Genomic DNA, 26,148 nt, shown 5'->3' with positions numbered 1-26,148 from the left:
AAAACAGTTATTTCTGAAATACTATTCCTTCGCACAACTTGCTGTACTTTATCTGTTAGTTTGAACAACACAGATGTCTTTGTTCGGATTCCATCATGTTTGTACCGTATGTTTGAGCCCATACAAATGGTTTGAGGTTACATTTATTTATTTTTACCACATAGGTTTTTCAAAGTAATTTACTTGTTGCATTTTCATTGAACAAATATGGACATTTATGCATGGAAATAAACATTGCAACTGTCCTCAACAAGTATGTTTGTGCTGCTTTGTTATATACAGACTTGTGATTTATTTATGTTCATAGAAACAACCTGATGTGTATATACATTTTGTTTGTGTCAATAATTTTACAAAGGGAGGGATACAGTACTTTCACTTTTTGGTATATTGAGCTAGGGGTAACTATATCAGCAATGAAAACAGATTTTGCATCAGAAAAACAGTGAAGTTTGCAGTTTCTTCTACACTATTTGCTTCTCGTCTTCGTATGTAGTCTCAGTGTCCCTCATGGAGAATAGGGAGGAGGCAGTGGCCCTGAAGAAATCTTTTCATAGGCTGGAGGAGCATTAGGAACCTGGAGAAGAGGTGATAAAATAAATGAAACAGTTGAAAACTTTTCAATCAGAAATTCAATACATTTTGGGTTGAGTTAAAGTGCTCTTGTTCTTTGTATTGATGGACTCAGCAGTGGCTGCAGCATAGTTGAATGCTTTTTTCTGTTTTATATTCTGCTTATTGCCTCAGGATCTGAATAGTTACATTTTCGTTGTGTTTTTGTAACCCCATCTCATATGAGAGGGTGATGATCTTGATTCTTTTCCCATACATAGGTACACAGGCTACCCTTAGGACCCGGAATAGTCTTGTGACTCAATAATCTCTTCTCCAAGAATCTTTTGTATCAGCTTCACATCTCCAACACTGTGTTCAGAACCTTGAAGCATTATGGTAAAACAAGGATCCTGTGTTGTGCCACTAGTCAAGTGTTGAGAAAGGATTTATTAGGAAAGTATATAATTTATGGTGGCATAAATAATGTTATATTATGTGTACTACTGAGGTTGTTTTCCATGTTTTTTTTCCAGATGCTAAAAATATTAGTAACAGCAAGATAAAATGGAAGGCCAGTAACGTCAGTCATGGGGTAAATGTCTGCCCCTTACCGCAGTTCGGAAACTGCCAAAGTCAGCCATTGCCATCTTGTTGTCTGCTGAAGGTCCTGCCTCTGAGTACTGTCCTCCTGTGACACTTGGTAACCCTGATCTGGGGTTCTGTAGAGAAGAGAGATGTGAGGGAAATTGAGATTGAAGAGAAAAAACTGGAGTGAAATGTACACAAATTAACATAAAAAGTTGGTGAATGAGATTAAAACCAAAGTTTTCATTTTTGCACAATCAAGCAACATTTACACTGATTTACCATTAAATGATGTGTGCAATTGGATTCTTAGCATAATTGGTATTTCTCTTAAATTTTCAAAACTTGATTACATTTGTCAAAATAATCCAAGTTTGACCTTGCTTAAACTTTACAATGTGAAAGATACAAAAGTATGATGGTCCCACCCTGATTATTTTGTATCCACTCCTCTTCTTGAAGTACCAACACCCCAGAATGAGAAGAGCTGCCAAGATGGCCACCAGGAGAACTATCCCCACTGCTCTGTGTGGTACAGCACAATCCAATGAAAATGTTTTTAATGAAAGAAGTGTCTTTCCCTGCAGCAGTCATGTCACTATAGTAGTTACCACAATATAGCTGTATGTAAGAGCTCTAAGGAACATTGATTTTGAAATAAAATAAATAGACATACTCCTCAGCTCTGACATATCCTCTTCTGCTGCTGGCAAAATAAATATTAAACTCTCCACGAGGCATCCCGTCTGTGTGATTACAGCGCATCCAGCTGAAAGGCAATAAAAAATTATTTAGTTAAAACATCATGCATGGAAAATGTTTAAAACAGCATCAAACTCTCCTTCTTTTCATCATGTAGGCTAAAGCTAAGGACCTTTACAAAACAATTATTACCAAGTGTTATGCCCCTGAAACCAGAGGCCATAACACCAAGTTGTGCTGGTCTGTGTATAACCAATTTCAACCTTTTATGAGAAAAATGTTACCCTGAAGCCAGAATGCATTTGCGCGGTAATTATAAACAAGTTAACTATACATACAACTGGAACAGTGTACTATTAAGTGTGCTTTGTACTAAATTTCTTAGAATGTAGACCTTATCTGTCATTAAGAGAAATTAACAGGAAATTTGGATACAGTATGAAAATTCAGAATATTAATTCCACTCCATTTTTGCATAAGCCATATTTTTGACATTTCTTCAGTGTTGTGTATGTTATGTCATACCAAAAAAAAAATCATGTTTGCTAATACCGCAGGATCTTACTGTAACAATAACAGGTAACAGTTTATTTAAGTAGTTAGCCCAATATTTTAGTTAATAGTTAGCCCATGCCTGAGACGCTGACACTTGTATAACAGATAGTTACTCAGATGGAAAATAATGCCATTGATCACTGGTAGAGCTGGAATTCATCTGATGTTCAGATATGCAAAGTATCCGTATCTCACTCTCTCATATATGTATATATGTATAGTAAATATGTTTATATACATATATGCATGTATGTAATAGGGCTATATATATATTATATACTTCATGCATATAATAGGGCTGTTTCTGCTAGAAATACTAATCTACATAACAAAGTGCTATCTTACCAAATTGGGTAAATGGATTGCAGCTCTTCTGGCTCGGGAACCCACGAAGACAGTTTGAATCCTCTGAGGTTTCTGATGGATCGCTCTCACACTCCCTTTCCTTGGTGCGCCAGAACGCAGAGGACAAAAACCCTCATGACCGTCACGGGTTAGGGGCTCATGGTTAAACCCATTGAAGCGGAGTAATTACCGTGAAACCCCGCAGTCCGCTTGAAATCACTCATGAAACTACAGTGCGTGCGTGTGTGTGTGTGTGCGTGTGTGTGTGTGTGCGTGTGTGTGTGTGTGTGTGTGTGTGTGTGTGTGTGTGTGTGTGTGTGTGTGTGTGTGTGTGTGTGTGTGTGTCATTATTTAATGTTCTAATCTAAAAGATCCTCAACAGGCCTGATATGTCTGCCAAGTTGATTGTAGCCTAAAAAGCAAATTTGTATTTAATTAAAAGCTACAAGTACTTCTGAAATATTAGGGTTACATCATGAATTTGGTCTTATAATATTGTGTTTAATGTTATTATTAAACACAGTGTCCACTGGACACTGTGTTTAATATTTGAGTTAGTCCCCTTTGAAAACTCTAAGTAAATAATTATAATAAAAAAAGCACTTAAAGAATTAAATGATAAAAAAATATAGTAATTTAAGTCTGTCTACAAATAAAACTCAAAAAATATCAGACCATGCAATACCATAATTTATATTAATTATTAATATTCTTTGGAGAGTATATAAGATCAATATGAAATAATCTATGTTTATCATGGCATATTATTGTATTTCAAACTGTTTTTCTAAGACAGCAATGTAATTTTTACCTTTACTTTTACAATTTATATATTAGTTTTAAAAATAAAGACTAAACATCTCATAAACATGATTTTTAAAATCTTTGCAAGGAAATCCTCTAACAACCACAAAAGCACAGAAAGCAGATCGGCAGATCTGTAGGAAGCAGTTTTAGAAATTCATCCTCTCCCCACCAACTCTATTTTCTGATTGATCTTGATCTTTGTCAGTTTTTGTAATAACTCCATTGATGTTGGAAGTTTGACTTTCTAAGATATAATAATATTACACCATTATTCTCAATTACATGCAGCATTTCTTACTGAATGTGTTTTTATTGTTTGATCTGTTGCCCCAGACATGAACTTTTATTTTGCACAAATATTTTCAACAAATTTGAGAAACTCACATTGGAAATTTCAGTTTGAAAAGTTTCAGCTGGACCAGGCTGCCTCCTGTTCCAGCTAAAAGTACTGGATGGCCAGCAAGCAAAAACCGCATAGTTTGCAAAAACATTTACTTTTTCTTTCATAAGAGGAATGGCAGATGTTCATGAAACTGAATCAGTCTTCATTTGTCTTAAACTGAAATCTATAGTGTTAAATCTCAGGGGGCTAAATATTGTCCCTTACAGGGTTTGAATTAGTTAATGTTTTTGACTGCCTCTCCTACATGCCCACATTCCTGAATAGTTTGGAGCATGTGAGAAAACCAAAGAGGAGATATTTGCAGCTTTAAAGCAGTCAGCTGATTCATGTGCGGTTCATGTGTTTGTTGTGATGACAAGCCCTGAAATGTCACCTTTATGATGAAAAGGCAGATTTGAAAAAGAAAAGGACATCAGAAATAAAACACGATTTAACTTTTTGTCAGGAAATACAGGACAATGTGGGAAAGGTATTTAATTCTGCTGTTCAAGGCTTCAAAGCTCAAATATATACTGTATATGTCACAGATCAAATGTAAATACCGTTTAAGACTCTTGTCAGTATTTACTGTTTTTTATTGAGCAAATTAGTAATCCATCCATTTATGAATGGTAGATTGATGTTGAGCAAATCAAGTTTGCAGTGCTTTTTCCTTATGCAATACACTCTGTCTAGATATCAGCGTAAACAGCTGATTGAATATTTTTATAAAAACATCACATTTTAATATTTAATTAGCCAGTGCTTCGTGGAGACAGGTTTGAAGCTCGTTCTGTGTTGTACTTCTACAATACTACTAAAATCTCTTGTTTCATTTCATTTGTATTTTTCTATACATAATGTACTATTCTTGACTTAAGGATGTAGCTCAGGGATAGAGCGCATACGTCACATGTCTGCTGCCCTGGGTTCAATCCACAGCATCTGCAGCGCTGCGGGGGGAATAAACCGGTGTCAACTGGTAGCTGGTCCTAATCCCAGATAGATGTACAGGGTTGCAGCAGGAAGGACATTCCAAAGTTAAAAAAAACCCCAAAACTTTACCAAACAAATATGAGCGCTTATCTAAAATGGAAAAAGGATGACACGCTGTGGCGACCCCTAACAGGACAAGCTGAAGTTATTACTATTCTTGACTTAATTCTAATAGTTAGGCTACATCTTATTTTCAGTCTTTAGATTACTTTAATACCTGTTGTTAAGATCTCTTGTTTGTATGAATCTCTACTCTTGACATTATTGTCAAGTGTACACTATTTTTATTCCTGTTTTTTTTTTTTTAAATCTTGTCTTACTTATTGAGGTAGTTGTTTGTGATGTGAAGCACTGCATTCAGATCCACACTGTCAGGCATATTTGAGAAAGGAGCTCCCCACTTGCCTTGGTACATTTTGTACTAACAGTGAAGGACTGCAGTAATGCTTTTGCCATTTGATGGTCCTGGGTTCAAATCCACCTTGTCTGTGCATGTTTACATGCTTTTTCCTGTGTATGCTCAGGTTTTCTCCAGGGTCTCTGACTTCCTCCCATCACCAAAAAACATGCAATATAGGTAAATTTGTGACCCCAAAGCAATTGCAGATTGGACGTGATTGAGCTGCTTGTCTTTCTATATGTTGAACTGGAATGAGCTGGTGATCTGTCATGGTGGACCCTGCTCCTTGCCTCACATCAGTGGGATCGGAATCTCCGGTTTTCCCTGCTACCCTACACAGGATTTAGTTGTCTAGAATGAATGAATGCATGCATGCATGAATGAATGCATATAACTTTTTATAACACCCAATCAATTTTTAATCAAATTGATTGAATGGATTGTAAGGGGAAAGGGGCAGATTAGGGTAGGTAGGGTCAGGGGATTAGTAATAGGGCCCGTTAGAATCTGCGATCTCCACTGGGTGTGTCGTTTTTATGACAAGTCAAATAAAGTTTTTTTTTTAAATTCTACTACTTCCACTACCTCAATAATAATCACAGCATTATTAATAATAGTTATTGTTATTAATATTGTTACTGTAATAAAAACAATCTCGTTGAGGGTTTTTTTTTTTTTTTTTAACTGGTTCTTCCGGTCGGCATTTTGAAAGACAGACAGGCTATGGGCTGTTTTTCTCTTTCTCCGTTACCCGGTTTTCATTTTAATTAAAATTAACCGGTACCCAGAGCATAACAAGGTGCTCTTCCCGTCTCGTTAGACATGTTCGCCGTACGGAAGAAGAAATCCCTCCGGTCCTCCCGACGAGAATCACCGTGGCGTTAGCTCTCCCACGGAGGAGCTGTTTGATCGGTAGGACGGAGAGGGAGCTAGAGACTCTTCTCCAGCTCCAGCTGCCATCCTACTCCTCCTGCTCCTCCTCCTCCTCCTCCTCCTCCTCCACCAGAACCATTTCTCTTTCTCATCACATCCAGAGGTAAATAAGCCAGATTGAACAAAAGCAACCTCTTTTCAGACCTGAACTGTCGCCGTTTATGTGAAACACATGAGGGCAGCCGCTGGGGATGATTAACGCGACCAGCCGGGGGGAAGATTCTGATTTGTGATGGGCTTTTTTTTTTTTTTTTTTTGCTTTGTACCCCTGCCTTCCTGGCGTCGGGTCGGGGTTACGCATCCTTAGGCAAGTCCGAGGTCCACTTTTTGAGCTACAGATGCGTTAACGAAGGCCATTGTACGTCTGGGGTTGAAATCTAAACCCACGCACGATCTGTAGGGTAAACCCGACGCTGGGGAGGCAGCCCACGGCTAACTGCGTCTGATGCCCAGCCTGTGATGCTAGCTTCGGCAAGTTACACATACAGGTTACCTTGCTAGTTAGCTAGCATACGCTAGCTAAATCTCCAGTTGTTGCTAGCCGGCTAACTGGGAGTTGAATTAAAAGTCAAGTTGTCTGAGTGTGTGTGTGTGTTTGTGTGTCAGAGTGTGTGTGTGTGTGTGTACACAGCCCAGAAATAATGATCGATCTATAAACTCAGGCATATCTAATATTCATTCGTGTTGATTTCGCCGGATTTTGACACCCTGGTGAGCCTCAGTGTGAAGTGACAACTTAACAATAGGAATCCTTTGACATAGCTGGACTCAGACTCTCACAAGTTTTAACTGATGATCAAACTCAGTTGAAGTGTTGTTGTCTCAGACAACTTATACAAATAAAGTTGTTCATTGGCTGTGAGTTTATGTAATGTTTGTACGTCCCAGTTCATTAGGTTTAAATTAAAAGCTGAAATACACATGGCAAATGAAGATGATCTGGACACCAGGAGCTAAAATAAATCAATATCTTGTAGAAACATGCCTAGGCTTGTCACTAGGCTCTAAACTCAATGCCTCAGGGGTACACCTACGTCTTATACCTTTGAGCTGATACATTTTTTTGAATGCTCAACCCAGATGATGTAGAGTTTACTCACAAAGAAAACACACTGTCCAAATCCTACTCGGCTCTGTGCTGCATGTAATAGAATCCCACCTTTTTGACAGTGAACATTTCTGATTATCTGTTGACACTTTTTTCCCCAAAGCTTTTTTGGAGATGTGAGGAATCTGAAGGATTTGGTGATACTGAGCTGCCTGTGCATTGACACGACTACCTTGACCTCATCTTCAGCATGAATGGTGATATGCCTCATGTTCCCATCACTACTCTTGCTGGAATTGCTAGCCTGACAGACTGTAAGTACAATATCCTCTCTGTGACGTTATTCACCTGCATAAAATGTATACTCAAAGCAAGGTTTGACAAGGCCAGACTGATTTATTGTAGAACAATCAAATTGAATTGGTTTGCATGCAGTATTTATAATAGCATACTGAAATAATGGTTTATTTGAGCTTTAATAGATTTGACCTTACTGTAGCCCTTTTATATCAGGTAGAATTTATCATGGATCAGTTTTGCATGAATTCTGACTTTCAAAATAAAATCTTTCTTGTAATTAAAAACACTGTAAACTTCAAAAAGAAATCTGATAAATGGATTTTGAGTCTGGATGCTTTTTTGTTTTTTTTTCAAGTAATAATCAAGCATAATTATTATTTTATATTATAAAAGCACACTGTTGTATTAGAGCAGGTGGCATTACTACCACTTAAAATGAGGCAATTTCTTCTTGTCAACCAATCCTTACACATATTTATGGAAGTATTTTTGCCAAAACTGTTGATTGTTTTTTTTCCCACCATATCATGCTTCCTTTTTTTTCCCCATCCAACCTAAATCGTCTTTCATTACCCTCTCAGTGTTGAACCAGCTGCCCTTGCCTTCTCCTCTCCCTGCCACAACTGCTAAGAGTCTCCTCTACAATGGAAGGATCTCTGAAGAGGTAGGCAGCTTGCTGGTGTGTCGGGATGAAGGTCTGGTGACTCAGCTAGCACAAAGCCTCAACCAGGTCTCCACGGAACACATGTAAGTGTCACTCGCACATCTTCCACGCACAAGTTATAGTTTTTGTAGGTAGGGCCTATAATGTGTTTTTAATAGTGTGTAAAATCTAAAGTTAGTTTTTAATTGGGAAATAAAACCATTTAAATTGATATTGTTGTACAGTTTTTGTGTACATGCATTTCAAAATGTTGATTCACGATTGGGAATTCAGGTGTTGTTTCAGTGTCAGTGATCGCACTGGCTTACAAGATGTAGGTCAGCTCTTGCTTGTTAAAATCAAGATGTCAGCATGAGTTCTTTTTTTGCTTGCTTTCCAGAGAGTTGAAAGACAACCTAGGGAATGATGAACCCGAGGGTGACATGCCAATGCTTCTACAAACTCTACTGTCCAGGAACCCTAAGATCTTCAGGGACAAAAGTATGCCAACCCAGATCAGTGCAAGTTTTCTTTCACAGGCTGTATACTTGGTTTCCATTGTCATTATCCATTTGAGCATTTCCAGGGTCAGATGTTCTACATTGGAAAGGAAAAACAAAGAGTGAAACTTCAGTTAAATATACTGTATATTTGTTTTTCTGCTACAACAAATTAGAGGTGGCTTTTTGGTTTTCAGTCCAGAACATGACATGAAATGTTTTTAAGATACCAGCATTATCACCTGCTTTGTTATTTATGTTTAAGCATCGATTAGAGGTTTGTTTCTTTTGATGTAATGTTAGAGGTCATATTTTTCAAACTTGAAGAATCTAAATTGGGTAGCAGTAGATGTCACTGTGCTTCTCGAGATGTCAGGAACAGTGCTGGGTCTGCATAAGATATGTAATAATATGGACATATTTAGCTTAATTTATCTACTACTTAGCAAAACTAAGTAGTAGTTAGTTTTGCTAAGTACAACTTAATATTCATAATATTACAGAAGTAATGGAAACATCTGTCAATACAGGACCATCTGGTACAACATCACTAACCCTCAAGGATGAAATAACACGTCTATGACCTGTTTTAGTGAATAAAAATAACAAAGAACTATAAGACTAGCTTATAACTCGTCCATAGGCTCCGTGGGCAAAGGCTCGGCCACCAGGCCCTCGCAAAAGAGCCCCAACCTCAGGCCTGGCTCTGGGGGGAGGGACCCGGTTGCATCATACCGGGTGACGTCACGGTTCTCTATTTGATTTTGTTAGTAGGGAGACAGCATAGCTCCTAGGATTAAACTCCCCACCACGTTAAGCTGGAATTCCAATACTTGTTTCTTTGAATGTTAGTGTTACAAAATTATCAGTGTTCAATACTTTGTGTTTGTGACCTTGACTGATTTATTAAGTCTTATCTCTAAGGTTTAATTCAGCAGCCCATGATGCCACATTATAAGGTGTCTCAGAATCAGGTGCATGGGAGTCCAGGATCAAACTATCAGCAAACCACTGTCCGTCAGAGCCCCTCTGGGTAAGTCACCATACTTTACCAAACCTTCATCTGGCAAAAGAAACAGAAATATTCGTACATGTAATAACGATACCTCTTCCTCTACAGATGCTTTACATCCACACAATCTGGGTCAGGTACTCGCTTTGCACCCCAGCAAAACAGTCCCATACCCAGTCCCTACACCCCTCAGAGTCCTGCAGACTACATGCAGTACAATCCACCCAGTTATTCCCAGCACCAACAGACTCAGCAAGGTTAGTATCGATCTAAATTAAAGAAAGTCCATCTTTAGCTCCCCGCTTCACATTATTCTAACAGGTCATTGCAAACATTTGTTGGTGAATGTAACATGGTAAAAACTACAGCTGATTGTCAGAATGGATCTGTCTCTCAGTTGGATGTGAAATGTTACACATAACTGGTTATTTAATTTGGCTTACCGTTTCAGCTGCTGGCAATGTGAGAAATATCAACAAGTCGTCTGGACAGATATCAAGTAAATCGTCTAATCATAATTTGAGACTAGGCTCAGATGAAGACTATATCAACACAGCTCACAGACTGGGAAATGAGGTAACAGAGGTACTCAGGATACTTCAAACTGGAACTCAGCAGATGCTGACATTAAAAAGTGCTGACAACTGTCTTGTGTTCCAACAGGAGAACGACCCCTCCATGAGGGCTGCTGCCTTTCCTGTTAAATCTCCACAGTCTGTCTGCTCACCTGCTGGAAATGAAAATACTGCAAAAAGTAGTCACTCTATCTTTTATATCTTATGCACTCTTGTAGAGTTCATTGTCTAGACCTATTCTGAGTTGCTTATTTTTCCTTGAATTCGTTTGTGTTTTAGGAGAGTCTAGACATCACCTGCACTCACCTCTACCTGATGGACCTCCGGGTGCAGAACCTGACCTACTTCTCAACTCTCCTGACAACAAAAAGAAGCAGAAAGAAAGGAGTAAAGACGAAAATGACATAATGGAAAAGAACACCTTGTATGGCATCGTTGGTTCTCCACCCAAAGACTCTGCTAGACTGACTTTAAAACTGTCTCGGGTTAAGGTTTCAGACATGGATCAACCGGAAGAATCTCCCTTAACGGAACCTACTGACCAAAACCTCAAAAGTGATTTGATGAATAATACTAATAATAACCAGTTCTCAAGGACTGCCCATGATATTTCACACAAGTTAGGTGCTGGAGACCAGGGAAGCTGTCAGCAGGTTCCTGTTCGGTCAAATATCAAGGATATTGGAGTCGTTGGTGGGGTTGGGTTTGATGATGCTGAAATAGATACACTTGCAGAGATTGAGAGAATAGAACGCGAGACAGCCAGTGACAGAGAACGATGGTCTAAAGAAGTTCAAGATAAAGGTAATAATATAAAGGCTTTATATTTATTTCATTGTTTTTTTGTTTTTTTTTATTATTTAAGATGTGTCTTCCTTTATTACAGATAAACCACTGAAGAAAAGAAAACAAGACTCGTTTCCCCAGGAATCTGGAACTGAGTCAAGTGACGGACCTGCCATTCAAGGGGTCAACACTGACAGCAATCTGACACCTAAGAAGATGAATGCTACAAGTAATTTTGGCAGCCGACCAGCTTTGATGGTCAGTATTGATCTGCAGCAAGCTGGCAGAATGATAGGGCAACCTGTGGTGGTCCTGGAAGCAAAGCAGTTGTGTGAGGATCAACTACGCCGCATGAAGTCCAAGAGTGATGGAAAGATAGAAAAAAAAGTTGAAAACAGACCCGGAATCATTAAACACCATGATGACAACCTGAAGAAGTCTGGCTCTGACTGCCAGGCAGAAAGTCCGAAACAGAAACAAGAAAAGCGGCATAAATCCAAACACAGGCATGACTGCAAAACAGAGAGCGACAAGGGACACTCACATGACAGAAGGACGGACATATCACGGCAGAAACATGACAGGCACTCAGACTTACACTGCAAAGAGGAAAAGAACCACAACAGTTACCAGTCCCGTGTAAGCCAAGACGACACGCCAAAGTCCATCCGCAAATTAGAGCATAACTCCAGAAATGGAGAAGACAAAGTCAGAGATAGAAGTATAGATAAGGACAGACATAGAAATATAGATAAGGACAGAGACAGAAGTATAGAGAAGGACAGAAACAGAGGTATAGAGAAGGATAGAGACAGAAGTATAGAGAAAAGCAGAGACAAAAGTATAGAGAAAAGCAGAGACAGAAGTATAGAGAAGGACAGAGATAGTGTAAAGAAGGGCAAAGATAGAAGTATAGATAAGGGCCGAGACAAAAGAATTGATAAGAACAGAGATAGAGACAGGGAACGTGAAAAGGAAAGGATACAAAAGATGCCAAGGGAAAACTGCAGCAGACCTTCTCCTGACCAGCATACTAAACCTGAAAGTCCTACAATGAAACAGGACAGAAGCAGAAAATCCACCGACCTCAATGGTCAACAGTGGACAGAAAATTCTTGTCCTCAGAAAGTACAAAATAAGGAAGAGAGAACGAGTGTGGACAGCGGTGTTAGCTGCCAATCTATAAAAAAAAGGCAGTCGTTTGAAAATAAACCCAGTGAGTTTCCTGCATACCTGCTGGGTGGCAAATCAGGGAGTCTGAAGAACTTTGTTATTCCCAAATTGAAACGGGATAAAGAGGATAAGCATCCCCAACTTCCAAGCAAATTAAAAGCAGGCTGGGTTGAACCCCTTGTCAGATTAGAGCGAGTGTCATTGGAAGAGAATTTAAATAAAGGAGCTCAGCCTGTTGTTGTGCTTCAGAGACTCAGCATTGATAAAGTCAAACGAATCATTACGGAAAGCAGGAATGCACACAGCTCCAAAACCAGGAAGTGGTCGTCCTTTGACCAGTCAGAGAGAGGTATGTTTTACTTTATTTTTGAAAGTTCCTTCATGTGTTTAAATACAATATATGATGTAAATATATGCATTATTTAGTGAAGTCTCTTGTCAATCAAAAAGGCTGAAAATATTAAACTTATCATTGCTCAAGTCTAATTTTAAGACACCTGTGTTCATGATTTCTAATGGCACAAAGAGTTTAGAACCCACTCCTGATCCAGTGTTGTGAACACACATTGATAATGAACAATTAAGCGTATGAAAAGTATTTGCATATCCGTAATTATGAATTATGGAAGGATTTGGGTTAGTAACCACAGTCACTAACCCAAATCTTCTTTTCTTCTCGGCTGGTTCCGTTATCCTTTTCCATGTCTGCCTATCTTCTTCATCGTCCTTACAGTCATTAATCCAAATAAATATTCTGTGAATTAGTGAGTTTATCTTCTTTTTTTTTCGAGTGCAGATTATGTTGTGCTAACACCTCAGCTCTCGTTCTTGCAGAGATTCAAATGGGGACAAAGAAGCGAAAGCACAGTTTGGTCAATAAGAGATCCAAATACGTTGAGGTGGACTCTGATGAAGAGGAGGAAGAAGACTCCGAAGATGACTCTGATGATTTTTGTAAGTATTGTAACATAAAACTTCACAATGTTCATCTGTATACATAACACCAATGTCCTCTGTTACAATAATGAAGATCTTATTACGTCATTTATTTATATACATTTTCATGAAGCAATCCTTATTGGTTCAGCCAACCTTCTGACTCGTGATTCATCTTCTATTTTCATAGGTGGAAGGAAAAAGCACAAGAAAGGTCAAGACAAGCTTTGGAAATGTGGGGAGAGGAGAGGGTCAGGAGAGCACCGGCAAAGCAGGAGCCTTCATGACGCCCGTCATGGCTCCAGGGGCCGCCACCTTGAACGGACCCCAGATGATTCAAGTGAAGGCTCTCCATCGCCGAGCATGAATAACGGTAACATTTTGCTCACACAGACTTGCCAGTCAGCAAAGTCAAAGATTAAAACTGGTCAGTATTGTGGACTGTGTAGAAAGAGTCTTTATTATGTTACTTGTTTTGGGTAATAGAGGTAAATTATATTTCAATAACAGCCTTATAAAAGACAAAATAACAAAAAAGAGTTATTATCCTTAAAGATTTAACTTTTATTGTTTTCTTTTCAGCTGCTAGAAAACTGAAGAAAAAGGAGAAGCAGAAGAAAAGGAAGACACATGATTCTAAGAGAACGCTCGAGGGTATAGTGTTATAGTGTTCCTTACAAAAGCCTTTTATCCCTCAAATCGAGTTTAAAATTAAATTATCTGTTTGTTTAACAGAAATGATGGACTCCTCCACATTGAAGAGATTCACTGCCACATTGGACAACACGCTTGAGAGCCTTGAGGATGTGGACCTTGCAGCTGACGGTAAAGATGAACAACTTCTCAACTTCTGTCGAAGTTTTACAATGAAAGTCACGACGACTTTGTGTGTTCGCCCTCAGATGATGATGAGATACCTGAGGAGTTCTTGCTGGGGAAGGACCAGTTAAATGAGCTCAGCACTGATTCGGCTAAGATTAAAGCGATGGGAATCTTCAACACAGTAAGAAAAGGGTGCCTTTGTGGCTTCACATAGTTAAACTCCACTTCATAGTTGAAAGACTGTAGCATTACTTATTTATTCCACAGTTTCCATCTGATAAACTGGTGAAAATTTTGACTATCCTGGAGAAGAATATTCAGGACAGTGTCAAACTTGTCACATTAATGAGCCACGTGAGTTGATAATGTGTTGATGTTCTTCTTAGCCAGCTTACTTTTAAATCTTTTTGGCATAATTTACACTTTGTGTAATTTTTTGTTTCTTTTTTAATGCAAATTGCTTTGGTTTTTGAAGGATAATGAGTCCATGGAAGAAGAGCGGCTATGGCGTGACCTCATCATGGAGCGGGTGACGAAGTCAGCCGATGCATGTCTGACTGCCCTCAACATCATGACGTCTCCACACATGCCCAAAGCCGTTTACATTGAGGACGTGATTGAGAGGATGCTGCAGTACACCAAGTTCCACCTACAAAACACTTTGTATCCCCAGTACGACCCGGCCTACAGGGTGGACCCTCATGGAGGTCAGCAAGACTTTCTTTGGTTCTTTAAGTCGATGACAGAAGTCGCGGATCGGAGAGGATGATGTAGTGAAAGCAAAGTAAAGATAATAACATGATGATTTTGCTGGTGCATGCTGCATTGTTTTAGAATAACTTGCATAAATTATCTTCACGCATATTATAAAGGTGGCTGTCATTGTCAAACAACAACCAGAAGGCTCTGCCTTTCACCCAATGTCAGCTGTGATAGGTTCCAGCCCCTTTCTGACCCATCACAGGATTAGCGGCTATAGAAAATGGATGGATAGAATAAATTCCATCTGGAAGTTCACCTTCAGGGATTTACTTATAATATGCAAATGCAATTCATGAAGGCAGTAGGGCCAAATTCATGCCCTTTATAGTCGATAAAATAAACGATCATTCTTGTAGTCGTATATCCTGATGTGGAATTCTGTTTTGGAATTTAGAAAATGTTACAAAATGTCTGAAACATGAATGTTTTGTTTCTTTTTTGATTTAAAAATGCTGCTGCTGGTGTTCAAATTCCTTTGCTTGGCATCCAATTCTCACATTCCTCTTCATCCTCTTCACCTTAGGCGGCCTGCACACTCCCAAGTCTAAGAGAGCCAAGAGTTCCTCCCACAAACAGAAGGTGATCGTTGTGCTCTACAACAAAGTGTGTGACATTGTCTGCAAAATCTCAGAGCTCCTGGAGATCCAGCTAATGACCGACACCACCATTCTCCAGGTTCCCACCTTTTAATCTGCTTAACATTCAAATACATAGACAACATTTGACCAACAAGTTCTAACACACTACTAATTGCTGTCTTTCCTGGAATTAAGGTGTCTGCGCTGGGGATAACGCCATTTTTTGTGGAGAATGTAAGCGACCTTCAGTTATATGCCATCACACTAGTGACAGCAGTAAGTATTTCATGGCATGCATATTTTGGTTTTATTTTATTTGTATGTTCTAGTGTGTAAGCAGGTGGTTGCAGATTATAGTCGGGAATAAAAACATCTTGATTTTGGCCGATAAAAATTACAAAAATTTATAATATATTTTATTTCTACTGGCATTATAGGCAGGTTCAACCCCTAAATTCCCTTAAATGATAAAGAGTGGATCTTTTAGGTTTGTTATTCTCTCAGAATAATTGTGTTTTATTTAAAGTATCTCTTTTCATCAACTTCTGTTTTGGTGTTTTTCATTTTACTCCTCATTAGGTGTTCTCTCGTTACGAGAAGCACAGACAGCTCATCCTTGAAGAAATCTTTACCTCTTTGGCAAGACTGCCAACTAGTAAACGCAACCTCAGGAACTTCAGGTGAAGAAATCTTCTTCAACTTACATGAATAAGTTTTTTATTCAGGTCCATTGTGGTAAACATAACAATACTGTTTTCTACCTCCCCAGACTAAACGGTGATTCAGATGGGGAGCCCCTGTACATCCAGATGGTCACAGCTTTGGTTTGTCAGCTAATCCAGTGTGTGGTACAGTTATCATCAGAGGACACAGAGAATGAACGTAATAAGAAGGTAATTACCAGTAGTAATATACTGTAGTTCTACCATATTCCATCCATCCATTTTTCTTCATCGCTTTAACCGCCATCACGGGTCACGGGGAGCCGGAGCGTATCCCAGCTAGCTTAGGGCGTGAGGCGGGGGAAACTCTGGTTGCTACGCCAGTGCGCTACGGAGCCACACAAAGACGAGACAACCATGCATGCACACACTCAAACACTACGGGCACTTTGGAACAACCAATTAACCTGAAGCGCATGGTTTTGGAGGTGGGAAGAAGCCGGAGAACCCACGCTGACATGGGGAGAACATACAAACTCCGCACAGAGCGGGACTCAAACCCTGAACCACCTTGTTGTGGGGCGACAGCCTTACCCACTACGCCACCGTGCCGCTAGTTCAACCATACTCAACTAAATAAATATTTCAAATAAGTGACTGTTTTACATAATGAACCACTTTATTTTTTAGGTGGATAGAGGTACTTTCATCACAAACTCATATGAAATGGCCATGAGGACGGCTCAGAACTTCTTGTCAGTGTTTCTTAAGAAGTAAGTCATTGTCGTCCCTCTGACTACGCAGCTCAACACATTTTCATAGTCCTTACAGAGTAAACCTGATTCTGTTGCTGTGAAGTACAGTAGATCATGTTAACTGGATCCTTTTTCAAAATGAGGTTATCCTACAACATTCTTTTTGTTTCAGGTGTGGCAGTAAGCAGGGAGAAGAGGACTACAGGCCTCTGTTTGAGAACTTTGTTCATGATCTGCTGTCTGTAATCAACAAGCCTGAATGGCCTGCAGCCGAACTGCTCCTCAGTTTACTTGGGCGACTCTTGGTGTGTAGACTTTTGTTTATCTCAGAAGTATCACCCTGACCGTGTGTTTGGTACTGACATTTGTTCTCTCGTCTTGTGCCCAGGTGCACCAGTTCAGTAACAAGCAGACAGAAATGGCGCTTCGGGTGGCGTCGCTGGACTACCTTGGCACTGTTGCTTCTCGACTACGAAAAGATGCCGTCTCGAGCAGTATGGACCAAAAGGATATCAAACGCATCCTCAAAGAGGTAAACTATAACGCATTGCAGAATTATTTTAACAGATGTGAAATCACAGTGGAAGTCTCCTGTCTCCATCCTCTTACAGATTCCAGGGGATGATGAAGTTCAGCAACTCCAAAAGGCCTTGCTAGACTACCTGGATGAGAACATAGACACAGATCCATCCCTGGTGGTGAGTGTTGACACTCAGCCATGTGTTTATAATAATAATTAAGGTTTAATTACTATTTGTAGTTTTTTAGGACTGAATGTTCCATGTTTTCATGCAGTGATACCATGTTGTACCTTCTTTTACTCGTGTTTTAATGTCCAAGGTTTAAGGTTCTTTCTTGTAGCCGCTGTAAACTTCTCATCACATACTGTCTGCACGCTTCTGTTTCATGTAGTTTGCAAGGAAGTTTTATATTGCCCAGTGGTTCAGGGACATCGCAAGTGAGGCAGAGAAAGCGATGAAGTCTCAAAATGAGAATGAGGACTTGAAAGGTCGTGTTCATTCAAAAGACGTTGAATCAACTGAGGAGATTATGCAGCGGGCAGAGTCACGAAAGAAATTCCTCCGCAAGGTCATCAAGGCATCGTCACCGGATTTCAGTGCTCAAGAGTAAATACTGCTTCGTGTTGACTTTGCTTCACTGTTTGATTTTAATTCTATTGCAAAGTTAACTGCTCTTTTGGATTTTCTCTGCAGTTTAAACGCTGACACGATAGACTACGAGGACTCGTGTTTGGTCGTTAGATATCTGGCCTCCATGAGGCCGTTTGCGCAGAGCTTTGATATTTATTTATCACAGGTAAGATATTTCATATTATTCCGTCGTGAATGAAAGATTCTTTGGTTGGGGATGTGAATATCCTTTGCCACTGTACGTCTCCCTTGTGTAGATTCTCAGAGTTCTTGGTGAGAGTGCCATAGCTGTCAGAACTAAAGCCATGAAGTGTCTGTCTGAAGTCGTTGCTGTGGATCCAAGCATTCTGGCACGGGTATGTTCATTTAGTTGTCATTCAAGACTGCAAAATTGAAGTCATAGTCACTTTATGACACAAAAACTATGGCACTGACAGCTTGGGGAAAGAGATTTATTCTGCTGGTAACTGTAGCAGGATGAAGGGGCTGTGGTTCGGGAAGGTTGGTGAAGCAAGATCATTTTTATTCTGCTCTCTGCACCACTACTGTAATATTCTAAATGGGTTTAATCACCTACGTCAGAGCCCCAGTTTTATTTTCTGTATTGCCTGCTACACATCTATGAGAACTAGACTGACACAACAAAAAAAAGTTACAGATAAAAACACCTTTTTTTGTTTGTTATTTTTAAAAAGTGATTTAATGATTGTTTTTGAGTTTTAGGATTTCCTCAGGAATTATGTCAGTTTATCTCAGTTGATTTAGCATTCATTGAATTCATTGATGTTTATCTGTGCTTGACTGGTGTTTCTCTTTTATTTTTCAGTCGGATATGCAGCGTGGGGTTCATTGTCGCCTCATAGACAACTCCACCAGCGTCCGAGAGGCAGCCGTGGAGCTTCTCGGCCGTTTTGTGCTCAGTCGTCCGCAGCTCATTGAGCAGTACTACGACATGCTCATTGAAAGGATTTTGGTAATTTCTTAAGCTTCCTACTTTACCTCTAGTAACAACTTTGTGTGATATTTCTGTTTCACATAAAAGTATAAGTACCTATTCTGTCCAACTTGACTTCATACACCCAAGAGCAAAAAGTTCATGTAAAGGGCCAAAGTTCAACTGAGGTTAAAATCAAATTTTCCCCTCACTGCCACCTACAGATGCAATATGGAGCTGCAACCATTTGGCAGCACAAAAATACTGTGGATGTAAAGAATTGTTTTATCACTTTCCTGGTGGTTTTTGTTCATCAAGAATTTGTTTATGTAACATAAATATTTTATTATTTTAATAGCATAGTCAATATTTTCCAATTCAAGTCAATCAGTGAAAAAACTCACATTAATTTGACTGTTCTTATAACGCAACCATGTTTCTTTACACAGGACACAGGCATCAGTGTAAGGAAGAGGGTCATTAAGATACTGAGGGATATTTGCTTGGAACAGCCGGACTTTCATAAAATCACTGAGATGTGCGTCAAAATGATCCGAAGGGTCAACGACGAAGAGGGGATCAAGGTTTGTGTTCCTTCTTCTCTGAAACCCCTTTTGAAAGTGGGAGTTTTTAAAAAAATTTTATGGACATAAAATATCTTTCCCATGCAGAAACTGGTGAATGAGACATTCCAGAAACTCTGGTTCACTCCTACACCCAGTTATGAAAAAGACGCTATGACCAGGAAAATCTTGAACATCACAGATGTGGTGCGTACAATCTAGTCTTGTTATGAAAAGATTTAACCCTTGTTCAAGTTTGGTGTTTGTCCCAATCTGCCTCACACTATGTTTTCATTTCATACCAGGTGTTGGCATGTAAAGACTCGGGCTACGACTGGTTTGAGCAGCTTCTGCAAAATGTGGGTGATTTAACTTATTCAGCTAATTGATTTCTCTGTGGTAGCTTCTGTGTCGGTATAAATAGCTGCTGCGTGCATATTTTTTTCTAGAATCTTATCTGTCTTCTATATGGCAACTGTTTAGCTACTGAAGTCAGAGGAGCAATCTTCATACAAACCTGCAAAGAAAGCCTGTGTTCAGCTGGTGGATAATCTGGTGGAGCATATTGTGAATTATGAGGAATCCCTCGCAGGTAAAACAAAACCAGTTTGTACACTTGCTTACTGGGATATTATTGTTATTTTATTGTTATAAACATGACTACTATATGAAATACCAGTTTCCTCTATTTGTGTTTCAGACTGTGAAGTCAAAGGAGTGAACTCAGAGCGTTTGGTTGCGTGTATCACCACCCTCTACTTGTTTAGCAAGATCAGAGCACAGTTAATGGTCAAACACGCCATGACTATGCAGCCCTACTTGACCACCAAGTGCAACGTAAGAACATTTTTCAATTTATTCAGTTTGATTAACTTTGGATAAGTTGCCAGTTGATCACAAGGCCACAGGATAATTGAGTGCCAATATTTTTTGGGACAAATAAGGAGATTCATGCTGAATACAGCGTGTCTCTAAGTAGAACACAGTAAAATTGTGGCAACTTCACAGATGTGTTCTGTAGCTCAGCCGTTTCTTTATTAAACTTTCAGACTCAGAACGACTTCATGGTGATTTGTAATGTGGCTAAAATCCTGGAGCTGGTGGTGCCACTGATGGAGGACCCGAGTGAGTCTTTCCTCACCACCTTAGAAGAAGACCTGATGAAGCTCATCATCAAATATGGCATGACGGTCAGTGAAATTTACAGCGGACAGCTACAGATAACTGAAAGACTGTGAGCAAAACGAATGAGAAACTTTTCATTGCCTGCGGTCTTGATTTACGCGCTCCGTCTGCCTCTGCTCCTCAGGTTGTACAGCACTGCGTCAGCTGCCTCGGTGCTGTTGTCAATAAGGTCACTCATAACTACAAGTTTGTCTGGGCTTGCTTTAACCGGTACTATGGTAAGGCTTTGGTCATTTAGCTTACATTTTCATGTACTGTCATTGTTTAACCATTTTTATACTAACGTTACATGTATGGGTATATTATTTTTTTTAAATGTTGACAAGCCTGATTAAGTGGACTAGTGCTTCTCTTCTGGAAAGCTCTTTGAAATGTAAAAGATAAAATAAATTGAAAAAGCTAAAATGCACCAACATATTCTTAACAGGTACGTAGAATCTTTTGTCACTTTCAAATTAAACTCATTCTGACTCCTTTCACATCTGCTTTTTTTTTTAGGCGCTTTGGCCAAACTGAAGACGCAGCACCAAGAGGACCCCAGCAGCTCCATTCTGGTGTCAAACAAACCCACTCTCCTGCGCTCACTCTTTACTGTGGGGGCTCTTTGTCGACACTTTGATTTTGACCAAGAGGAATTCAAGGGCGCTAACAAGGTTAACTCCTGCAGTCTGTATAATAGTAAGGTAGGGCTGATTCTTTGGATTAACTTGCTCTCTCTCTTTTTGTCTCTTAGATTATCATCAAGGACAAAGTGTTGGAGCTTCTGTTGTACTTCACCACTCATGAAGATGAGGAGGTCCAGATCAAGGCCATCATAGGTCTAGGTATTTTGCATGTCACCTATCGTTTATCTGTTTTCTTTGTCTGTCTTTGACATAAGTTTCTTCAGTGTTACATTGTATATGTTTGAATTATTTCTGTTTTCTCAAGGCTTCCAGTTCATCATGCATCCAGAGCTGATGTTTGTGTCAGATGTGAAGGTGCTGTACAACAGTATTCTGTCAGAGGAGAATGCTTTAGTCAGCCTGAAGATCCAGGTGCTAAAAAACCTGCAGACGTATCTGCAAGAAGAGGACTCTCGAATGCAGGAGGCTGATCGTGAATGTGAGTTGAACAAATAATCAACGAATCCATCTTGTTTCATCACTGAGGAGACGCCAAAGAGCAGTGAGAATTTTAATCATGTTGGATTAGATTGAACAAGCTGATGCTTTTGTGTTTTTCTCTCTCAGGGAAGAATAAAGCCAAGCAAGAGGATCTGAAAGAAATGGGGGACATCTCATCAGGCATGAGCAGTTCCATTATGCAGATTTACCTGAAGCAGGTGCTGGAGTCGTTCTTCCATACCCAGTCCACCGTTAGACACTTTTCCCTGAGTGTCATTACACTGACCCTCAACCAGGGCCTCATTCATCCCGTACAGGTACGCTCATGTCTCATCCTTGCATTACTTATACAATACCTCTTACAACAAGAACTATGGAAAATATTTTATCTCAAAGTGATGTCATTCTCAGTTGTACTGAATGTGTCATTAGCTGCTCACAGACAGGGACGATTGTTTTTTGTAGTGCGTACCCTACCTGATTGCCATGGGAACAGACCCTGAACCTACCATGAAGAACAAGGCTGACCAACAGTTGGTGGAAATCGATAAGAAATATTCAGGTTTCATCCATGTGAGTGTGTTTTTTGTCTTGTTTTTTTATGAATCGTGTATAAATCTAACAAAGTACTACATCCTAGCTTCAGGTTTTCGAATTTGTAATAAAAATCAAAAACTGATCTTTCAAAGAGCAAACTTTCAACCATTATTGATATATCTATTTTCTTTCTGCGTTGCATCTCGGGACGTTGACAGATGAAGGCCGTCGCAGGGTTGAAGATGTCCTACCAGGTTCAGCAGGCCATCAAAGGATCCAAAAGCGCAGTGATTCGCGGTTTCCGTCACGATGACTCCGATTCTGCTCTCTGCTCTCATCTCTATACTTTGGTCCGAGGGAACCGGCAGCATAGACGGGCCTTCTTGATTTCCCTGCTCAATCTCTTTGATGACAGTTCTGTAAGTTTGCTGCTCGCCTGTAGATTTTATTCTCTTATCTGTGTGTAGATTTGCATCTTTGTGTAACTCCAACATTTTATACTTTGTCTCCTGCAGAAAACAGAGGTGAACATGCTGTTGTTTGTCGCAGACAGCTTGGCCTGCTTCCCCTACCAGACCCAGGAGGAGCCTCTTTTCATCATGCACCACATAGATATTACCCTGTCTGTCTCTGGTAGCAACCTGCTCCAGTCTTTCAAGGAGGTGAGAAGCTGTGTTTTGTTCTGTGTATGGCTTATTACTCTTCACTGGTTTCTATATCATGAGATTAAAATTCCTGTTTGTATAATATAAATACTTTCGACAGTATTTGAGCAGCTTTGTCCTCTGCACAGTCTTTACAGAAAGAGCCGTTACAGAAAGACAAGAAGATGAAAATGAAAAATAAAAAGAAGAAGAAGAAAAAGAAGCAGCATCGGAGGAGGAAACACAGCTCTGACGACGATGATGATGATGAGGAAGATGATGATGACGAAGAAGAAAGCAGCAGCACATCCAGCACCAGTGATGAGGATGATGACGTCGTCCACAGGCGAAAGAAAACTCGGAACGGTTCAGACTCTGGCTCTGATATGGAAGATGAGGACGCGCTGATGGACCGTCTGCCTGAAAACCCTGAGCCTCTGCTGGACTTCGCCAGCGCTTCACAGGGTATTCTGCTTCTACTGGTGCTAAAACAACACCTGAAGAATCTATACGGCTTCTCAGACAGGTGGGTCATTTCAAAAATGTCAGTTAAGACATCTTACATTAAAATCGTCATGCTAGCATTTGCTTGACTGAACTTTTGTTTGCATTACAGCAAAATCCAGAAGTATTCACCCACTGAGTCAGCCAAAGTGTACGACAAGGCTGTGAACAGGAAGTCTAAGGTCCACTTTAACCCCCGTCAGACACTGAATTACCTGAAGAAAGACACAGTCAACATGAATCTTAGCTATGAGACAAAGAGGACCATTGTGAAGCAGTATTTGGACGTAAGCATTTAGCACTGTGTTCTGTTTAGGCTCCATGTGCACATACCTGTAGCTGTTCTTCTGTCATGTTTTTTCAAGTGCTAGAGTGATGAGGCAAAAGCAGGGGAATGAACCGAATAACCTTAATGCTCATAGGATGATAACCTCCTACCAAAGACCTTTTCTTTTTATTAGTTCTCTCAGTTTCATTGTGATGATAGACACACGGCCTCCATCTCATAACATATATGAAGAGTTCCCTGAAAAAGAAAAACTGTATTTATCTCAACTTGAAGTTTGTTTTTGGCTTTAGTCAGAAATATTCACATCAAGAAATTACGACTTTTTATCTCTCAGTTTAAAGTCCTGATGGAGCACCTGGATCGTGACGAAGAGGAGGGGGAGGGCGAAGCGAGTGCCAATGTCAGAAACAAAGCTATTACTTCACTTCTGAAGGGCTCAAAACCTTCAGACACCAACCACAATAATCACACCGCACCAATGGAGACCGATGAGGAGGACAGCGAGGATGAAGATCCTCCAGCGGTAAGAATTTCTAAAGTTTTTTTTTTTTTTTAAGATTCCTTTATGATCCTTCCTCTGTTTGGTCTATCTGCAGCGGAAACCAAGGAAACACGGGGATTCAGCAGATGAATCCGGTCACATGAACGAGTCTGTGGAGGTCATGGACGTCATCGCCATCTGCCACCCCAAATACAAAGACAGGCCGCAGATTGCCAGGGTCATCCAGAAGACCAAACATGGCTACAGCATACACTGGATGACCGGATCTTACTCTGGGCCCTGGGCCGTCGCAAAAAAACGTGACGGTCGCAAAAAGGTGCCTTTCGTCGACACCATCAAGGAGTCTGACATCATTTACAAGAAAATATCCTTGACTAGCGGACAGAAGCTGACGAACAAAGTGGTGCAGACGTTACGGGCTCTGTACGCTGCCAAGGAGCGGACCAAGCATTGATCGACCCACAAAAACCCATCGCAACCCATATCTGTCTGGATCAAATGTGTTGCAGGATGTAGACGGGACCTGGTGGAGGTTTATTCGTATATGAGAAAACAAGCAAGAAGGAAATGTTTGAAAAAACATTGTGTGGGAGTTCCTTCGCTGTTGTGCAGCAGCTTTGTTCTTTTAGTTTCACTCCTGCTGTATTATAGTTTAACTGAACACATGTTTATATCTGAACATAATTCAGCAAAACAAGGGAGCTGAATGTTGGAATCTAGTGTATTGATGATGTTCTTAATAAAGTGTTTTTGAAATTTAAATTAGCACCAGATGAATTTATTCACTTTACTTGAGCTCCAACTTTTAACTTAACTTTTTTTTCTTGATTGTTTACCCACACTGTGTACTGGAGTATCTTTGATATAATTTATTTATGTTAAAAGCACTGCAGTATCTGTGCCTACATGCAGGGGAGGTTGTATTGTTTTTAATATAGATTTTGATGTTATAGGATAAGAGAAAAGTGATCCCCTGCTCTTCTGACGGAACAAATACTGCAATAAATTTTTCTTATGTCTTTGGTACTTGTTTGTGATCTTTTTTTCACCAGATCAGAATATGCGCTGGAAATTAATCATCATCAGAGATGTTTTTTGCCCGCACTGTTAAACCCTTACTGGTGTGACAGATTGTAGAGATGGGGAAGATCTGGAGAAATACCAGATCTTTTAAAATTATCACATTTCGCACCACTGCCAACGTCATGGACATGGAGGAAATGTGCATAGCAGCAGCTGGCATTTAAAATATGTCTGACTTAATTAAACCCACTAGTGCACAAATGTTCAATGGTAAGACGATTTCTCTTATGCTGGAAAAGGTCAAACCTAAACACACACACCACCAAATCAGGATTACTTTGAAGGAAAATGCTCTTTGTCTTCTATGATTCTGAATTTGATCCTGCATCTCGTTGGTCCATTATACAGAAGAACTATCAAACCTGATGCCAGTTTGTGTGTTTGCACCTACAAACATGATTTGATCAGATGTCATATGCTATATCCTGCATCTTAAAATGAAAACCCCCAACTGAAACACTGGGTATGACTTACTGTTTTATACAGTATTTTTAAATAACGTGGGATCCAAAGTATAATTTTTTATCAATAAGAAATGATGTGACGTTCCATATTGAGGCTTCGAAGCGTGTGCTGAATATGTTTCGCATACTTCTTTATTTTGCTGACACTTTTATTCACAGGCTTTCTGCAAGATGCCACACACTTCAAAGTCATGCCAACTGACATCCAGTTGATGTCCCACTAGAGCAAATGAAGCCTCAACAACCTTGAGCTGGACTGAACCAACTGCATAAAAGCCTTCAAAGCTTCATGAAATTTTATCTGCATGTCTTATCAATAAGATCTCCTAAAACCATCCTACGTTCATGTTCTTCTCATCTGGACGCACACGCCC

The 26,148-nt window shown here is 39.8% G+C and overlaps 2 protein-coding genes across 3 annotated transcripts; one reads left to right on the top strand and one right to left on the bottom strand.

Annotated features, from left to right (window-relative positions):
• Window positions 1-130: 130 nt before the first annotated feature.
• On the bottom strand, window positions 131-2,903 carry mlana (melan-A). Its single transcript, XM_068334931.1, has 5 exons — window positions 2,743-2,903; window positions 1,817-1,909; window positions 1,569-1,665; window positions 1,167-1,274; window positions 131-577 (listed from the first exon to the last, which is right to left on the bottom strand). Exons 2-5 carry the CDS (start codon window positions 1,903-1,905, stop codon window positions 509-511), a joined length of 363 nt encoding a protein of 120 aa, XP_068191032.1. The 5' UTR covers window positions 1,906-1,909; window positions 2,743-2,903; the 3' UTR covers window positions 131-508.
• A 2,898-nt stretch (window positions 2,904-5,801) lies between these two features.
• LOC137608344 (nipped-B-like protein B) lies at window positions 5,802-25,245 on the top strand. 2 transcript variants are annotated; one of them, XM_068334640.1, is made up of 47 exons: window positions 5,802-6,363; window positions 7,472-7,622; window positions 8,190-8,355; window positions 8,652-8,752; window positions 9,676-9,784; window positions 9,872-10,020; window positions 10,215-10,339; window positions 10,427-10,517; window positions 10,618-11,142; window positions 11,225-12,646; window positions 13,132-13,251; window positions 13,424-13,606; window positions 13,816-13,887; window positions 13,969-14,058; window positions 14,136-14,236; window positions 14,323-14,409; window positions 14,531-14,762; window positions 15,341-15,492; window positions 15,591-15,671; window positions 15,975-16,075; window positions 16,165-16,288; window positions 16,748-16,830; window positions 16,985-17,117; window positions 17,201-17,344; window positions 17,424-17,510; window positions 17,725-17,939; window positions 18,027-18,129; window positions 18,221-18,319; window positions 18,790-18,936; window positions 19,347-19,481; window positions 19,569-19,667; window positions 19,766-19,819; window positions 19,944-20,052; window positions 20,161-20,297; window positions 20,510-20,650; window positions 20,770-20,863; window positions 21,144-21,298; window positions 21,379-21,469; window positions 21,576-21,749; window positions 21,878-22,068; window positions 22,217-22,324; window positions 22,507-22,707; window positions 22,804-22,950; window positions 23,082-23,458; window positions 23,549-23,723; window positions 24,060-24,248; window positions 24,322-25,245. In XM_068334640.1, exons 2-47 carry the CDS (start codon window positions 7,559-7,561, stop codon window positions 24,679-24,681), a joined length of 8,043 nt encoding a protein of 2,680 aa, XP_068190741.1. In that variant the 5' UTR covers window positions 5,802-6,363; window positions 7,472-7,558; the 3' UTR covers window positions 24,682-25,245. The 2 variants fall into 2 exon arrangements, with proteins under 2 accessions (XP_068190741.1, XP_068190742.1); XM_068334641.1 differs by lacking the exon at window positions 5,802-6,363 and adding an exon at window positions 6,465-6,731.
• The last annotated feature ends 903 nt before the right edge of the window (window positions 25,246-26,148 follow it).

This window comes from Antennarius striatus, chromosome 15 (genome assembly GCF_040054535.1).
Source record: "Antennarius striatus isolate MH-2024 chromosome 15, ASM4005453v1, whole genome shotgun sequence".
In the NCBI taxonomy this organism is placed as follows: Eukaryota; Metazoa; Chordata; class Actinopteri; order Lophiiformes; family Antennariidae; genus Antennarius; species Antennarius striatus.
This window is presented reverse-complemented; position numbering and strand designations above follow the sequence as displayed.

Bases quoted from the DNA above. Each gene is read 5' to 3' on its own strand.
- mlana (XM_068334931.1), bottom strand. From the start codon at position 1,905: ATGCGCTGTAATCACACAGACGGGATGCCTCGTGGAGAGTTTAATATT. The intron at 1,666-1,816 runs GTATGTCTATTT...TGTACCACACAG, and splicing joins GGATATGTCAGAGCTGAGGA to AGCAGTGGGGATAGTTCTCC. The intron at 1,275-1,568 runs GTGGGACCATCA...TCTTCTCTACAG, and splicing joins GTGGATACAAAATAATCAGG to AACCCCAGATCAGGGTTACC.
- LOC137608344 (XM_068334640.1), top strand. From the start codon at position 7,559: ATGAATGGTGATATGCCTCATGTTCCCATCACTACTCTTGCTGGAATT. The intron at 17,940-18,026 runs GTAAATACTGCT...TTTTCTCTGCAG, and splicing joins CCGGATTTCAGTGCTCAAGA to TTTAAACGCTGACACGATAG. The intron at 24,249-24,321 runs GTAAGAATTTCT...GTCTATCTGCAG, and splicing joins AGGATGAAGATCCTCCAGCG to CGGAAACCAAGGAAACACGG.